General features: G+C 47.9%; 1 protein-coding gene across 1 annotated transcript in view; it reads right to left on the reverse strand.

Annotated features, from left to right (window-relative positions):
• The window catches only part of fhod3b (formin homology 2 domain containing 3b), a 270,144-nt gene that overhangs the window by 32,407 nt on the left and 217,824 nt on the right, over window positions 1-19,913 (reverse strand). Inside the window, exons 6-8 of the mRNA XM_038992838.1 lie at window positions 4,070-4,164; window positions 2,165-2,276; window positions 100-194 (exon numbers count right to left, since the gene is read on the reverse strand). Coding sequence (XP_038848766.1) covers window positions 100-194; window positions 2,165-2,276; window positions 4,070-4,164 — 302 coding nt within the window. The remainder of the gene's footprint in view (window positions 1-99; window positions 195-2,164; window positions 2,277-4,069; window positions 4,165-19,913) is intronic.

The raw sequence follows: 19,913 nt of genomic DNA on the forward strand, positions 1-19,913 counted from the left end.
AAAGAGATGCGAGTGAAATGTAGAGAGAGAAAAAAATTGAGAGAGAGAAAAAGAGATGAAGAGAGAGAGAGGAATGAAGAGAGAGAGAGAGAGACCGACCTTGTTGATGAGGGTCATGGCATACACCAGCAGCTCTGTGTCCACCCCATCCTTCTCCTCCAGAATCTCCATGGCATTGGACCACAGCTTACAGCCTGCACCACAAAGCATGCACCACACAGTCGGTCCAAAGGTACCACAATCCACCTATGCTCTGGATTCAAATTAACCATATATATAGAGAAAATACACTTTAAACAAAACAATATGGATATCAGGAGTAGATCATGAAATATAAGACTAATAGAAGCTGAAACAGTAATGATATCAGGAGTAGATCATGTACTATTAGACTAATAGAAGCTGAAACAGTAAGGATATCAGGAGTAGATCATGTACTATTAGACTAATAGAAGCTGAAACAGTAATGATATCAGGAGTAGATCATGTAATATTAGACTAATAGAAGCTGAAACAGTAATGATATCAGGAGTAGATCATGTACTATTAGACTAATAGAAGCTGAAACAGTAATGATATCAGGAGTAGATCATGTACTATTAGACTAATAGAAGCTGAAACAGTAATGATATCAGTAGTAGATCATGTAATATTAGACTAATAGAAGCTGAAACAGTAATGATATCAGGAGTAGATCATGTACTATTAGACTAATAGAAGCTGAAACAGTAATGATATCAGTAGTAGATCATGTAATATTAGACTAATAGAAGCTGAAACAGTAATGATATCAGGAGTAGATCATGTACTATTAGACTAATAGAAGCTGAAACAGTAATGATATCAGTAGTAGATCATGAAATATTAGACTAATAGAAGTTGAAACAGTAATGATATCAGTAGTAGATCATGTACTATTAGACTAATAGAAGCTGAAACAGTAATGATATCAGGAGTAGATCATGTAATATCAGACTAATAGAAGCTGAAACAGTAATGATATCAGTAGTAGATCATGTAATATTAGACTAATAGAAGCTGAAACAGTAATGATATCAGGAGTAGATCATGTAATATTAGACTAATAGAAGCTGAAACAGTAATGATATCAGTAGTAGATCATGTAATATTAGACTAATAGAAGCTGAAACAGTAATGATATCAGGAGTAGAGCATGTAATATTAGACTAATAGAAGCTGAAACAGTAATGATATCACGAGTAGATCATGTAATATTAGACTAATAGAAGTTGAATAGTAATGATATCAGGAGTAGATCATGTAATATCAGACTAAAAGAAGCTGAAACAGTAATGATATCAGTAGTAGATCATGTACTATTAGACTAATAGAAGCTGAAACAGTAATGATATCAGGAGTAGATCATGTAATATTAGACTAATAGAAGCTGAAACAGTAATGATATCACGAGTAGATCATGTAATATTAGACTAATAGAAGCTGAAACAGTAATGATATCAGGAGTAGATCATGTAATATTAGACTAATAGAAGCTGAAACAGTAATGATATCAGTAGTAGATCATGAAATATTAGACTAATAGAAGCTGAAACAGTAATGATATCAGGAGTAGATCATGTAATATTAGACTAATAGAAGCTGAAACAGTAATGATATCAGGAGTAGATCATGTACAGTTGGACTAGTTGGAGGCAGCTCAAGTGTCCTGAACAGTTTCCAGGGTAGTAGTATCCGTGTGTGTGTGTGTGTGTGTGTGTGTGTGTGTGTGTGTGTGTGTGTGTGTGTGTGTGTGTGTGTGTGTGTGTGTGTGTGTGTGTGTGTGTGTGTGTGTGTGTGTGTGTGAGGCAGCGCTGCAGTCAGACAGTGGGGTCATGGACCGTCTCAGTCTTACCCAGAGCTCCTGGTATCAGGTTCTCTCTCCTTACACAGCCACAGGAGTGATGGGCTTAGACAGAGTTGAGACACACACACCTCCCTCCACTACTGGAGAGGACACAATGTGGGGCTTTTACAGAGGCAGGTAACTGAACCCCACCAGAGGAGAGCGTTACAGTCTTTTTCAATAAACACACACACTTACCTCCCGTGGTGTCTACAATGTGTGTGGTGTGTGTGTGTGTGTGTGGTGTGTGTGGTGTGTGGTGTGTGTGTGTGTGTAGGGTAGTGGTCTGGTCTCTCCTACCTCTCTTGGTGTCCACGGTGTTGACAGCATGGATGAGCAGGGCAGTGTTGGGTTCAGTGTACTCCACAAACACCAGTAACAGTTTCAGAGCTGTCTTCACTACCAGACGGAACTACACACACACACACACACACACACACACACACACACACACACACACACACACACACACACACACACACACACACACACACACACACACACACACACACACACACACACACACACACACACACACACACAGCAGAGCAGAAACAGGTTTTATGCACCAGGGACCATACCAATCTCATTCTGCATGTTATAACTGTATAGGCGCCATAACAGCCTTGGCTTCAGTGACTAACGGGGTACAGCATGCATGTTAACCACTGATAGGGTTTAAATGTGTCATTACATAGTGCCCGATAAGAGGTTTTCCTGCTCTGACAGCCCTGAGTGGTTGAGATAATGGCCTGATAGAAGATGTGTAGGAAATAAGGGAACAGGAGTTGTACTTGTAGGGGTGAATAATGCCGAGGGTTGTACTTGTAGTGGTGAATAATGCCGAGGGTTGTACTTGTAGGGGTGAATAATGCCGAGGGTTGTACTTGTAGGGGTGAATAATGCCGAGGGTTGTACTTGTAGGGGTGAATAATGCCGAGGGTTGTACTTGTAGGGGTGAATAATGCCGAGGGTTGTACTTGTAGGGGTGAATAATGCCGAGGGTTGTACTTGTAGGGGTGAATAATGCCGAGGGTTGTACTTGTAGGGGTGAATAATGCCGAGGGTTGTAGGGTTGTACTTGTAGTGGTGAATAATGCCGAGGGTTGTACTTGTAGGGGTGAATAATGCCGAGGGTTGTACTTGTAGGGGTGAATAATGCCGAGGGTTGTACTTGTAGGGGTGAATAATGCCGAGGGTTGTACTTGTAGTGGTGAATAATGCCGAGGGTTGTACTTGTAGGGGTGAATAATGCCGAGGGTTGTACTTGTAGGGGTGAATAATGCCGAGGGTTGTACTTGTAGGGGTGAATAATGCCGAGGGTTGTACTTGTAGGGGTGAATAATGCCGAGGGTTGTACTTGTAGGGGTGAATAATGCCGAGGGTTGTACTTGTAGTGGTGAATAATGCCGAGGGTTGTACTTGTAGGGGTGAATAATGCCGAGGGTTGTACTTGTAGGGGTGAATAATGCCGAGGGTTGTACTTGTAGGGGTGAATAATGCCGAGGGTTGTACTTGTAGTGGTGAATAATGCCGAGGGTTGTACTTGTAGGGGTGAATAATGCCGAGGGTTGTACTTGTAGGGGTGAATAATGCCGTGGTACAGCCAGAATGGAAAGACAGAAAAGAGAAAGAAAGGAAGGGATGTGAAGATCTGTGTGTAATAAAGTGAGTGCCTGACCGGGACATGATCAAAACCATGCTGTGTGTTACACTTGGCCAGGAAGAAGGAGCAGAGGAGAGAAGAATCGGTTAGAGCAGGAAATGCAGAGACACTCTCGCCCAGAGGAGAAAGAGGGAGAGAGAGAAAGACAGAGATAGAAAGGACAGAGAGAGAGTGGGCGAGAGAGAAAGAGAGGACAGAGAGAGTGAGAGAAGGAGAGAGGGAACAGAGAGAGAGAGAGAGAGAGAGAGAGAGAGAGAGAGAGAGAGAGAGAGAGAGAGAGAGAGAGAGAGAGAAGGAGAGAGGGGACAGAGAGAGACAGAGAGGACAGAGAGAGTGAGAGAAGGAGAGAGGAGACAGAGAGAGACAGAGAAAGAGAGAGAGAGAGAGAGAGAGAAGGAGAGAGGCGACAGAGAGAGAAGGATTGGGGGAGAAAATAGATTGACCTGGCCATCAGAGGATGGATGCATGTTTTACAGTTGTTATATGGTCAAATGCAAAAGTACAATGATATTTTCTTTGCAGGAAACTTGGTACTGTACCTTGGATCCAACGAGTGTGTAAAGCCATTGGACGGTTTCGTTGTGACTTATGAGGCCGTTCATTCCATCCACATACAGCATGATCTGTCCCAGAGCTGGAGAGAGACAGAGAGAGAGAGTTGAATTGAATTGCGAGAGAGAGCAAGAGAGAGAGAGAGAGAGAGAGAAAGAGAGAAAGAGAGAGAGATAGAGAGAAAGAGAGAGAGATAGAGAGAAAGAGAAAGAGAGACGCTTGTTTCTGCAGCTCTGTGTTTGGTTACAAGAATGGGCCCGTTGAACATGAACCTGATGAGTTGTCATAAAAATACCAGGGAACAAATGAAAGATGGGGCTAGTTCTCTCTGTGCCATGGCAGGCAGTGCTGCGGCTCTCCCTCCCCCTCTTCCTCTATCTAGGTTAGACACACATCTGCCATTCCAGTTATGTTATTCTCTTCTTTTGCCACAAGACTGACTGCACAGACCCATATCCATCTGTCCTGCACATTACCCCCAAGAGTGGGAAAAAACTCCTCACTGATGTTCCCCTCTACTCTTTAGAATTAGAATTCTATAAGCCTCTAAAGAGAGTGACTCATGTGAGCAACAGTATGTTGGACCAGTTAGGAAGAGATAGCTAACTCTTTAGGAAAGAGACAGCAAGGACATCACCATAGAAACACAACACTGGACCAGATGTTAAGAAAAATCCCCACTTCCCATAATACCAAATCCAAACCAAGTCATATGAGTGAAATGAGAGAGGGATGAAAAGTGAGGGAGGGAGAGACGGAACTACAGAACATCAATAGTGGCAGACAAGGGATCTTTCCTTTCCTTGACATGTAGATAACGCTAACCAGATTGTCACTAATGTTGGAGTGCCTCTGACCTAGCTCCAGCTGCACTGCAGACATACACTATGAGGAGACAGACAGATTCCCCCATTCATGCAAAGTTACCAACACTGTATGAGCAGAAAGTTCAACAACAACTGATATGAACACAAAGTGAAGATATCCATTCATTTCAGATTGCTATGAAGTCAGAATAATGATATTCCAAATAATGACAGACATGATCTACAGTTGAACCAAAGCCAGATAACAACAGAGAGATATACTGAACAAGTGTGTTCTGTCTTTGACTGGGTTGTTCTCATCTGCCGTGTCTAACTGTCTGTGTGATGGAGGGTTCTGTACCTATAGGTGGTTGCTAAGCGTTACTATAATTAGCAGAGCCCAACTGACTGTGGAAACAACGACGTGTTGATGGACACAACATGCACACAACCACTGAATATTAGGAGAATGGAACACATTCCAGCCATGTGTCGTGTCTTTGCCTTGGATAAGACACATTCACAGCCATGCTTTGATAAGATACATTCTAGTCATGCTTAGATAAGACACATTCACAGCCATGCTTTGATAAGATACATTCTAGTCATGCTTAGATAAGACACATTCACAGCCATGCTTGAATAAGATACATTCCAGCCATGCTTGATGAAGACACATTCCAGCCATGCTTGGATAAGATACATTCCAGTCATGCTTGGATAAGACACATTCAAGCCATGCTTGATGAAGACACATTCCAGCCATGCTTGGATAAGACACATTCCAGCCATGCTTGATGAAGACACATTCCAGCCATGTTTGGATAAGATACATTCCAGTCATGCTTGGATAAGACACATTCAAGCCATGCTTGATGAAGACACATTCCAGCCATGTTTGGATAAGATACATTCCAGTCATGCTTGGATAAGACACATTCAAGCCATGCTTGATGAAGACACATTCCAGCCATGCTTGGATAAGACACATTCCAGCCATGCTTGATGAAGACACATTCCAGCCATGCTTGGATAAGACACATTCAAGCCATGCTTGGATAAGATACATTCTAGCCATGCTTGGATAAGACACATTCCAGCCATGCTTGAATAAGACACATTCCAGTCATGCTTGGATAAGATACATTCCAGCCATGCTTGGATAAGATACATTCTAGCCATGCTTGGATAAGACACATTCCAGCCATGCTTGGATAAGATACATTCCCGCCATGCTTGGATAAGATACATTCTAGCCATGCTTGGATAAGACACATTCCAGCCATGCTTAGATAAGACACATTCCAGTCATGCTTGGATAAGACACATTCTAGCGAATGCTTTGAGAAGACACATTCCAGTCATGCTTGGATAAGACACATTCTAGCCATGCTTTGAGAAGACACATTCCAGTCATGCTTGGATAAGACACATTCTAGCCATGCTTTGAGAAGACACATTCCAGTCATGCTTGGATAAGATACATTCTAGGCATGCTTTGTGAAGACACATTCCAGTCATGCTTGGATAAGACACATTCTAGCCATGCTTGGATAAGATACATTCTAGCCATGCTTGGATAAGATACATTCTAGCCATGCTTGGATAAGATACATTCTAGCCATGCTTGGATAAGACACATTCCAGCCATGCTTAGATAAGACACATTCCAGTCATGCTTGGCTAAGACACATTCCAGTCATGCTTGGATAAGATACATTCCAGCCGTTGTAGAATAGGATACATTCCAGTCATGCTTTGATAAGATATATTCTAGCCATGCTTGGATAAGACACATTCCAGCCATGCTTGGATAAGATACATTAGAGCCATGCTTTGATAAGACACATTCCAGTCATGCTTAGATAAGATACATTCCAGCCATTCTTGGATAAGACACATTCCAGTCATGCTTGGATAATACACATTTAACCCATGCTTGGATAAGACACATTCCAGTCATGCTTGGATAAGACACATGCCAGGCATGTTTGGATAAGATACATTAGAGCCATGCTTTGATAAGACACATTCCAGTCATGCTTAGATAAGATACATTCCAGCCATTCTTGGATAAGACACATTCCAGTCATGCTTGGATAATACACATTTAACCCATTCTTGGATAAGACACATTCCAGTCATGCTTGGATAATACACATTTAACCCATTCTTTGATAAGACACATTCCAGTCATGCTTGGATAAGACACATGCCAGGCATGTTTGGATAAGATACATTAGAGCCATGCTTTGATAAGATACATTCTAGCCATGCTTTGATAAGACACATTCCAGCCATGCTTTGATAAGACACATTCCAGCCATGCTTTGATAAGATACATTCCAGTTATGCTTGGATAAGATTGTTTATCTGTGGGACAGATTGACAGGCTTCCACCACATAATGACCATGTTGTACTAGATTGTAGTACACCATCATCATCACCATCATCAAATATCACCTTATAATAATGATGTCCTGTTGTTATTGTTGAGAGTTGACTTTTACACGCATGCATGCACGGACGCACACACACACACACACACACACACACACACACACACACACACACACACACACACACACACACACACACACACACACACACACACACACACACACACACACACACACACACACACACACACACACACACACATTGCTGGTGTGAGAGAGTGGTCAGGGACAGAGACATTACTCTACCCCCACTTGGCAGTAAATCAACCAAGCAGGTCCAGAGTCTTCATACAGACATGGGCCTCAAACAAAACACAACATTCAGCGGAGAAGAAGTGTCTGTCCAGTCCAGTCATCCCTCAATATGTCAGACTGTCACAACTGAAAGGGAAATATTTGAGCAGCCTTGCTCACCGGACCCTGACACGACTTCCATTTGTAACAGGATACATAAATAAGGGTCATAACAGGAGCTGAGGGACCTCTATGGGAGGGCACTAAAAATGCACCCTGGGCTTCCGTCCGTTGAGGAGGGAAACAGAAAAGGGGGGAGAGGATGAGAAAAGAGGGTAACAAATAGCTGTGGATAGGATCGGATGGAGCAAAGCACAAAAAAGCTTCCTTTTTTTTAAGGGGTTGGTTTGTTATAGGCTAAGAGTGAAATGCTCTGTGAGTTAATATTTGACTTAAGTTCAAGCTGCAATATGTCACTTTTTGGGGCGACCCGGACAAATTCACATAGAAATGAGTCTAAGACGCGGTAGATCTATGTGCGCTATGTCGATGCTTCCCGTTCTTAAGTTTCAGCACCACTTTACACCACCATAGACCACCGGGACCAGCACCACTTTACACCACTACATACCACCGGGACCAGCACACCTTTACACCACTACAGAACACCAGGACCAGCACCATTTTACACCACTACAGACCACCGGGACCAGCACACCTTTACACCACCATAGACCACTGGGACCAGCACCACTTTACACCACTACATACCACCGGGACCAGCACACCTTTACACCACTACATACCACCAGGACCAGCACCATTTTACACCACTACAGACCACCGGGACCAGCACACCTTTACACCACTACAGACCACCGGGACCAGCACCACTTTACACCACTACAGACCACCGGGACCAGCACCACTTTACACCACTAAAGAACACCGGGACCAGCACACCTTTACACCACTACAGACCACCAGGACCAGCACCACTTTACACCACTACAGACCACCAGGACCAGCACCACTTTACACCACTACAGACCACCGGGACCAGCACCACTTTACACCACTACATACCACCAGGACCAGCACCACTTTACACCACTACAGACCACCGGGACCAGCACCACTTTACACCACTACATACCACCAGGACCAGTACCACTTTACACCACTACAGACCACCAGGACCAGCACCACTTTACACCACTACAGACCACCGGGACCAGCACCACTTTACACCACTACATACCACCAGGACCAGCACCACTTTACACCACTACAGACCACCGGGACCAGCACCACTTTACACCACTACAGACCACCGGGACCAGCACCACTTTACACCACTACAGACCACTGGGACCAGCACCACTTTACACCACTCCACACCACCGGGACCAGCACCACTTTAGACCACTACAGACCACCGGGACCAGCACCACTTTACACCACTCCACACCACCGGAACCAGCACCACTTTAGACCACTACAGAACACCAGGACCAGCACCACTTTACACCACTACAGACCACTGGGACCAGCACCACTTTACACCACTACATACCACCGGGACCAGTACCACTTTACACCACTAACGACCACCGGGACCAGCACACCTTTACACCACTACAGACCACCGGGACCAGCACACCTTTACACCACTACAGACCACCGGGACTAGCACCACTTTACACCACTACAGAACACCAGGACCAGCACCACTTTACACCACTACAGACCACTGGGACCAGCACCACTTTACACCACTACATACCACCAGGATCAGCACCATTTTACACCACTACAGACCACCGGGACCAGCACCACTTTACACCACTACATACCACCGGGACCAGCACCACTTTAGACCACTACAGACCACCGGGACCAGCACCACTTTACACCACTACATACCACCGGGACCAGTACCACTTTAGACCACTACAGACCACCGGGACCAGCACCACTTTACACCACTACAGACCACCGGGACCAGCACCACTTTACACCACTACATACCACCGGGACCAGTACCACTTTACACCACTACAGACCACTGGGACCAGCACCACTTTACACCACTACAGACCACCGGGACTAGCACCACTTTACACCACTACAGAACACCAGGACCAGCACCACTTTACACCACTACAGACCACTGGGACCAGCACCACTTTACACCACTACATACCACCGGGACCAGTACCACTTTACACCACTACAGACCACTGGGACCAGCACCACTTTACACCACTACAGACCACCGGGACTAGCGCCACTTTACACCACTACAGACCACCGGGACTAGCACCACTTTACACCACTACAGAACACCAGGACCAGCACCACTTTACACCACTACAGACCACTGGGACCAGCACCACTTTACACCACTACATACCACCAGGACCAGCACCATTTTACACCACTACAGACCACCGGGACCAGCACCACTTTACACCACTACATACCACTGGGACCAGCACCACTTTAGACCACTACAGACCACCGGGACCAGCACCACTTTACACCACTACATACCACCGGGACCAGTACCACTTTAGACCACTACAGACCACCGGGACCAGCACCACTTTACACCACTAACGACCACCGGGACCAGCACCACTTTACACCACTACATACCACCGGGACAAGTACCACTTTACACCACTACAGACCACTGGGACCAGCACCACTTTACACCACTACAGACCACCGGGACTAGCACCACTTTACACCACTACAGAACACCAGGACCAGCACCACTTTACACCACTACAGACCACTGGGACCAACACTACTTTACACCACTACATACCACTGGGACCAGTACCACTTTACACCACTACAGACCACTGGGACCAGCACCACTTTACACCACTACAGACCACCAGGACTAGCACCACTTTACACCACTACAGAACACCAGGACCAGCACCACTTTACACCACTACAGACCACTGGGACCAGCACGACTTTACACCACTACATACCACCGGGACCAGTACCACTTTAGACCACTACAGACCACCGGGACCAGCACCACTTTACACCACTACAGACCACCGGGACCAGTACCACTTTACACCACTACAGACCACCGGGACCAGCACCACTTTACACCACTACAGACCACTGGGACCAGCACGACTTTAAACCACTACATACCACCGGGACCAGTACCACTTTACACCACTACAGACCACCGGGACCAGTACCACTTTACACCCCTACAGACCACTGGGACCAGCACGACTTTACACCACTACAGACCACCGGGACCAGTACCACTTTACACCACTACAGACCACCGGGACCAGCACCACTTTACACCACTAAAGAACACCGGGACCAGCACACCTTTACACCACTACAGACCACCAGGACCAGTACCACTTTACACCACTACAGACCACCAGGACCAGCACCACTTTACACCACTACAGACCACCGGGACCAGCACCACTTTACACCACTACATACCACCAGGACCAGCACCACTTTACACCACTACAGACCACCGGGACCAGCACCACTTTACACCACTACATACCACCAGGACCAGTACCACTTTACACCACTACAGACCACCGGGACCAGCACCACTTTACACCACTACAGACCACCGGGACCAGCACCACTTTACACCACTACATACCACCAGGACCAGCACCACTTTACACCACTACAGACCACCGGGACCAGCACCACTTTACACCACTACAGACCACCGGGACCAGCACCACTTTACACCACTACAGACCACTGGGACCAGCACCACTTTACACCACTCCACACCACCGGGACCAGCACCACTTTAGACCACTACAGACCACCGGGACCAGCACCACTTTACACCACTCCACACCACCGGAACCAGCACCACTTTAGACCACTACAGAACACCAGGACCAGCACCACTTTACACCACTACAGACCACTGGGACCAGCACCACTTTACACCACTACATACCACCGGGACCAGTACCACTTTACACCACTAACGACCACCGGGACCAGCACACCTTTACACCACTACAGACCACCGGGACCAGCACACCTTTACACCACTACAGACCACCGGGACTAGCACCACTTTACACCACTACAGAACACCAGGACCAGCACCACTTTACACCACTACAGACCACTGGGACCAGCACCACTTTACACCACTACATACCACCAGGATCAGCACCATTTTACACCACTACAGACCACCGGGACCAGCACCACTTTACACCACTACATACCACCGGGACCAGCACCACTTTAGACCACTACAGACCACCGGGACCAGCACCACTTTACACCACTACATACCACCGGGACCAGTACCACTTTAGACCACTACAGACCACCGGGACCAGCACCACTTTACACCACTAACGACCACCGGGACCAGCACCACTTTACACCACTACATACCACCGGGACCAGTACCACTTTACACCACTACAGACCACTGGGACCAGCACCACTTTACACCACTACAGACCACCGGGACTAGCACCACTTTACACCACTACAGAACACCAGGACCAGCACCACTTTACACCACTACAGACCACTGGGACCAGCACCACTTTACACCACTACATACCACCGGGACCAGTACCACTTTACACCACTACAGACCACTGGGACCAGCACCACTTTACACCACTACAGACCACCGGGACTAGCGCCACTTTACACCACTACAGACCACCGGGACTAGCACCACTTTACACCACTACAGAACACCAGGACCAGCACCACTTTACACCACTACAGACCACTGGGACCAGCACCACTTTACACCACTACATACCACCAGGACCAGCACCATTTTACACCACTACAGACCACCGGGACCAGCACCACTTTACACCACTACATACCACTGGGACCAGCACCACTTTAGACCACTACAGACCACCGGGACCAGCACCACTTTACACCACTACATACCACCGGGACCAGTACCACTTTAGACCACTACAGACCACCGGGACCAGCACCACTTTACACCACTAACGACCACCGGGACCAGCACCACTTTACACCACTACATACCACCGGGACAAGTACCACTTTACACCACTACAGACCACTGGGACCAGCACCACTTTACACCACTACAGACCACCGGGACTAGCACCACTTTACACCACTACAGAACACCAGGACCAGCACCACTTTACACCACTACAGACCACTGGGACCAACACTACTTTACACCACTACATACCACTGGGACCAGTACCACTTTACACCACTACAGACCACTGGGACCAGCACCACTTTACACCACTACAGACCACTGGGACCAGTACCACTTTACACCACTACAGACCACCGGGACCAGTACCACTTTACAGCACTCTACTGGGCAGAGCACCAGTTGCTCTCTCTGTAACTGTATGTTGAGATAGAAGATAAACAGGGGGTGAAAACACCCAGTATAAACATACATCATGCATCTAAGGCAGGACTAGTTGTGTCTGTCTGTCCGTCTGTGTGAGTCTGGTTGCTGACAGAGGAGAACAGTCTGGAAAGCCATGAAAGAGAAAGTTCAAATGAGGAAGAATACTTGTCATGCATGTGTGTTTCAGGACAACATTTATTTCTGATCAATGTCAAATCATTTTGGAATACTCAGATTTTCATATTCATCCGCAAGTACTTTTCCATACTCTATGTCACTGGAGCAGAGTATCAGAAAGAGAAAAAATACTATTTGAACCCAGGTCTGCCTCAGAGCACAGTGCTGGGGGCCAGTTTGTCATTGTGAGGAGTCAAAACGTGAACTGTTTCAGTGGAACTACAAGGAGAGGTCTGCAGACCAGACCCAGGCGGCTACTGTTGTATGTTTCCCAGTCTGTCTATCCCATCCCATGCGTGGGGGTAGGACACATGATGAATGTGCTGCCTGCTCCGTTTGGGTCCAAGATTCCCAGGTGCAGCTGTACTGTTTGTCTCGTTGGCTATGTCCCAAATGGCACCCTATCCCCTGCATAGTGCACTACTCTTGACTAGAGCCCTTTGGGCCCTAGTAGTGCGGTAGGTAGGGAATAGGGTGCCATTTCACACGCAGTCTGTCTGTCTGTCTGTCCATCCACTGTTGCTGCTGCTTACCAATCAGGCCTATTTACTCAGAACATGTCAGGATAGAACATTCCACACACTCCACCTCTCTCTTCACTGGAACGATAGAAGTGTGTGTGTGTGTGTGTGTGTGTGTGTGTGTGTGTGTGTGTGTGTGTGTGTGTGTGTGTGTGTGTGTGTGTGTGTGTGTGTGTGTGTGTGTGTGTGTGTGTAGAAGAGGGTTGTATTTTCAGAAGAGTGTTTCAAAGCCAGAGGAGTGAGCAAATGTACAGACAGACAGACAGACAGACAGACAGACAGACAGACAGACAGACAGACAGACAGACAGACAGACAGACAGACAGACAGACAGACAGACAGACAGACAGACAGACAGACAGACAGACAGAGTGCCTGCCGTATCAAAGCAGACCACATCAGAGTGTGCTTACTAAAACATGATTAACCCTCCTGGGACAGAGGAGACTGAAGCGAGGGCCTGCCCGTCCTCTCCTGCCACTCCCCCACTCTGCTATGACAGTGGTGCTGACAGAGGAGTGACTAGAGTAATGAGTTAATATACAGCTGTTCAACCAGCGTGACTTTGTAACGAATTCCTACAGTATGTGTTGTCACAAGGGATCTGTGCGGCTTGTGAGAAGTGGATTATAAAGTGAGAATGAACGAGCCGCCCAACGATGCGAAACATGTCAAACTTTGATTTCTCTCTCTCCATACCAAGAATTTGGTGTCAGGTTACATATGTTGCATGGTTGTGTTCTCAACGAGGAAACTGGTTCCATCCGTCTTCCAGTTCTAACCACCAATCCCTCCGATGAACGTAACGTGTCCCACTGCAAAGCAAACATAAGAGCTCTAAAGCCTGTGAAGATAACCACACGGTGACTTCAAATGATTGATAACGGTCATGACCGTAGCTTGGTACCTCTTAGGCCACATGGGTATTTTAAGTTGGGGGCTGACCTTTGACCCACAATGTTATTCTAAATGTCTTATCTGTGCAGCACACTTGTGCAGACCAGAACACAGTACCCATCGACTGAACTACCAGTACATTCCCAGGAATGTCCATTAACGACAGCGAGGTGAGAAGTGACTGGTCTCTAATGAGGCTCTTTACGCCTGTGGATACAGAACATTACTGTTGTCTTTAATGACAGTACACACCTTATTGATGTTTCAGAGTAGCAACAATCAGTAGAAAGCTGAAAGATTCCTGGAGAAAACAATGTAAAGGACTGTACTAGGTGTAGCAGCTACAGTAAGAGACTGCTGGGAAATGGTTTTAGGAAACATCAAATCAGCAATCACCTGATAACTTCTGAGAAGTCCCAGCAACTGACAATTATTTCCACATCATTGTGAATCAATTACCCATGAAACAGGTCTGGAAAAAACAATTTGGATACCACAAAAAAAGTTGCTTGCATATTGCAGCTGTGGTGGCTATTGTTGTTGTGATCATAATCATTTCATAATGGCCCACTTCCCATTCCAGGTCAACTCCCACGCAACTTAAAAAGCAAACGTGGAACATTGCAGATAGAAATGTCAAGAATAGAGCGGATCTGATACCTTATTCTACATGTTAGAAAGGCATGTTCTATATAATGTATTTCTAACTGAATGTTCCATAACGTTATGTCCTGCTGAGCATTCAACAACATTGGCCTTGCGTATTGTACTGTAACGAGTGATTGTTACCGGCATGAGGAGTAGAGTGGAGCTATAGAGGTGAACCTCCTGATCCAGGCATGAGGAGCAGAGTGGAGCTATAGAGGTGAACCTCCTGATCCAGGCATGAGGAGCAGAGTGGAGCTATAGAGGTGAACCTCCTGATTCAGGCATGAGGAGCAGAGTGGAGCTATAGAGGTGAACCTCCTGATCCAGGCATGAGGAGCAGAGTGGAGCTATAGAGGTGAACCTCCTGATCCAGGCATGAGGAGCAGAGCGGAGCTATAGAGGTGAACCTCCTGATCCAGGCATGAGGAGCAGAGTGGAGCTATAGAGGTGAACCTCCTGATTCAGGCATGAGGAGCAGAGTGGAGCAATAGAGGTGAACCTCCTGATCCAGGCATGAGGAGCAGAGCGGAGCTATAGAGGTGAACCTCCTGATCCAGGCATGAGGAGCAGAGTGGAGCTATAGAGGTGAAACTCCTGATCCAGGCATGAGGAGCAGAGTGGAGCTATAGAGGTGAACCTCCTGATCCTGTTATGAGGAGCAGAGTGGAGCTATAGAGGTGAACCTCCTGATTCAGGCATGAGGAGCAGAGTGGAGCTATAGAGGTGAACCTCCTGATCCAGGCATGAGGAGCAGAGCGGAGCTATAGAGGTGAACCTCCTGATCCAGGCATGAGGAGCAGAGTGGAGCTATAGAGGTGAACCTCCTGATCCAGGCATGAGGAGCAGAGTGGCGCTATAGAGGTGAACTTCCTGATCCAGGCATGAGGAGCAGAGTGGAGCTATAGAGGTGAACCTCCTGATCCAGGCATGAGGAGCAGAGTGGAGCTATAGAGGTGAACCTCCTGATCCAGGCATGAGGAGCAGAGTGGAGCTATAGAGGTGAACCTCCTGATCCAGGCATGAGGAGCAGAGTGGAGCTATAGAGGTGAACCTCCTGATTCAGGCATGAGGAGCAGAGTGGAGCTATAGAGGTGAACCTCCTGATCCAGGCATGAGGAGCAGAGCGGAGCTATAGAGGTGAACCTCCTGATCCAGGCATGAGGAGCAGAGTGGAGCTATAGAGGTGAACCCCCTGATCCAGGCATGAGGAGCAGAGCGGAGCTATAGAGGTGAACCTCCTGATCCAGGCATGAGGAGCAGAGTGGAGCTATAGAGGTGAACCTCCTGATTCAGGCATGAGGAGCAGAGTGGAGCAATAGAGGTGAACCTCCTGATCCAGGCATGAGGAGCAGAGCGGAGCTATAGAGGTGAACCTCCTGATCCAGGCATGAGGAGCAGAGTGGAGCTATAGAGGTGAAACTCCTGATCCAGGCATGAGGAGCAGAGTGGAGCTATAGAGGTGAACCTCCTGATCCTGTTATGAGGAGCAGAGTGGAGCTATAGAGGTGAACCTCCTGATTCAGGCATGAGGAGCAGAGTGGAGCTATAGAGGTGAACCTCCTGATCCAGGCATGAGGAGCAGAGCGGAGCTATAGAGGTGAACCTCCTGATCCAGGCATGAGGAGCAGAGTGGAGCTATAGAGGTGAACCTCCTGATCCAGGCATGAGGAGCAGAGTGGCGCTATAGAGGTGAACTTCCTGATCCAGGCATGAGGAGCAGAGTGGAGCTATAGAGGTGAACCTCCTGATCCAGGCATGAGGAGCAGAGTGGAGCTATAGAGGTGAACCTCCTGATCCAGGCATGAGGAGCAGAGTGGAGCTATAGAGGTGAACCTCCTGATCCAGGCATGAGGAGCAGAGTGGAGCTATAGAGGTGAACCTCCTGATTCAGGCATGAGGAGCAGAGTGGAGCTATAGAGGTGAACCTCCTGATCCAGGCATGAGGAGCAGAGCGGAGCTATAGAGGTGAACCTCCTGATCCAGGCATGAGGAGCAGAGTGGAGCTATAGAGGTGAACCTCCTGATCCAGGCATGAGGAGCAGAGTGGAGCTATAGAGGTGAACTTCCTGATCCAGGCATGAGGAGCAGAGTGGAGCTATAGAGGTGAACCTCCTGATCCAGGCATGAGGAGCAGAGTGGAGCTATAGAGGTGAACTTCCTGATCCAGGCATGAGGAGCAGAGTGGAGCTATAGAGGTGAACCTCCTGATCCAGGCATGAGGAGCAGAGTGGAGCTATAGAGGTGAATCCCCTGATCCTGTTATGAGGAGCAGAGTGGAGCTATAGAGGTGAACCTCCTGATCCAGGCATGAGGAGCAGAGTGGAGCTATAGAGGTGAACCTCCTGATCCAGGCATGAGGAGCAGAGTGGAGCTATAGAGGTGAACTTCCTGATCCAGGCATGAGGAGCAGAGCGGAGCTATAGAGGTGAACCTCCTGATCCAGGCATGAGGAGCAGAGTGGAGCTATAGAGGTGAACCTCCTGATTCAGGCATGAGGAGCAGAGTGGAGCAATAGAGGTGAACCTCCTGATCCAGGCATGAGGAGCAGAGCGGAGCTATAGAGGTGAACCTCCTGATCCAGGCATGAGGAGCAGAGTGGAGCTATAGAGGTGAAACTCCTGATCCAGGCATGAGGAGCAGAGTGGAGCTATAGAGGTGAACCTCCTGATCCTGTTATGAGGAGCAGAGTGGAGCTATAGAGGTGAACCTCCTGATTCAGGCATGAGGAGCAGAGTGGAGCTATAGAGGTGAACCTCCTGATCCAGGCATGAGGAGCAGAGCGGAGCTATAGAGGTGAACCTCCTGATCCAGGCATGAGGAGCAGAGTGGAGCTATAGAGGTGAACCTCCTGATCCAGGCATGAGGAGCAGAGTGGAGCTATAGAGGTGAACTTCCTGATCCAGGCATGAGGAGCAGAGTGGAGCTATAGAGGTGAACCTCCTGATCTAGGCATGAGGAGCAGAGTGGAGCTATAGAGGTGAACCTCCTGATCCAGGCATGAGGAGCAGAGTGGAGCTATAGAGGTGAACCTCCTGATCCAGGCATGAGGAGCAGAGTGGAGCTATAGAGGTGAACCTCCTGATTCAGGCATGAGGAGCAGAGTGGAGCTATAGAGGTGAACCTCCTGATCCAGGCATGAGGAGCAGAGCGGAGCTATAGAGGTGAACCTCCTGATCCAGGCATGAGGAGCAGAGTGGAGCTATAGAGGTGAACCTCCTGATCCAGGCATGAGGAGCAGAGTGGAGCTATAGAGGTGAACTTCCTGATCCAGGCATGAGGAGCAGAGTGGAGCTATAGAGGTGAACCTCCTGATCCAGGCATGAGGAGCAGAGTGGAGCTATAGAGGTGAACTTCCTGATCCAGGCATGAGGAGCAGAGTGGAGCTATAGAGGTGAACCTCCTGATCCAGGCATGAGGAGCAGAGTGGAGCTATAGAGGTGAATCCCCTGATCCTGTTATGAGGAGCAGAGTGGAGCTATAGAGGTGAACCTCCTGATCCAGGCATGAGGAGCAGAGTGGAGCTATAGAGGTGAACCTCCTGATCCAGGCATGAGGAGCAGAGTGGAGCTATAGAGGTGAACTTCCTGATCCAGGCATGAGGAGCAGAGTGGAGCTATAGAGGTGAACCTCCTGATCCAGGCATGAGGAGCAGAGTGGAGCTATAGAGGTGAACTTCCTGATCCAGGCATGAGGAGCAGAGTGGAGCTATAGAGGTGAACCTCCTGATCCAGGCATGAGGAGCAGAGTGGAGCTATAGAGGTGAACCTCCTGATCCAGGCATGAGGAGCAGAGTGGAGCTATAGAGGTGAATCCCCTGATCCTGTTATGAGGAGCAGAGTGGAGCTATAGAGGTGAACCTCCTGATCCTGTCATGAGGAGCAAAGTGGAGCTATAGAGGTGAACCTCCTGATCCTGTCATGAGGAGCAGAGTGGAGCTATAGAGGTGAACCTCCTGATCCTGTCATGAGGAGCAGAGTGGAGCTATAGAGGTGAACCTCCTGATCCTGTTATGAGGAGCAGAGTGGAGCTATAGAGGTGAATCTCCTGATCCTGTTATGAGGAGCAGAGTGGAGCTATAGAGGTGAACCTCCTGATCCAGGCATGAGGAGCAGAGTGGAGCTATAGAGGTGAACCCCCTGATCCAGAGTCTGGTCTTTGTTCTGTAATACTGAAGCAGACACCCATCAATAACTCCAGGAGAGAGTAATTAGAAGAGCATGTGAGGCCTGAGCCTGTACAGACCAGGGCTCCTTCCTTCTGCCTGCCTGCCTCAGAGACTGATGTCATGCCAGAAATGTGGGCCTTCATCGCTAGTAATCAAGAGCAGGTCTATAGTTCTGCAGCGCCTCACACAAAGGACAACAATAACATAGCTCAGTTCAGTTCGGCCCCCCGGCCTGCCCTCCCTGCATGTGGATTATCAAGTAATGAGAGGCTGGCAGACAACAGCATGCCTTCAAAGAGCTGTGATTAGAATTTAAATGGATGGAAGGCGTTGGGAAAAGAGAGAGAGTGAAAAAGATGTTTACATTGTGTGTACCCGGGATGGAACAGAATTGTTTTTTGGAAGTGTTCAATGAGCCCTGGCATCTGGTCTTCAGTCTCTCACTATAGATCTTTCAATCAACTTAGTCTCTCTCAGAGGCTGTGACTGCCGGTG

The sequence above is a fragment of the Salvelinus namaycush genome, chromosome 5 (assembly GCF_016432855.1).
Source record: "Salvelinus namaycush isolate Seneca chromosome 5, SaNama_1.0, whole genome shotgun sequence".
In the NCBI taxonomy this organism is placed as follows: Eukaryota; Metazoa; Chordata; class Actinopteri; order Salmoniformes; family Salmonidae; genus Salvelinus; species Salvelinus namaycush.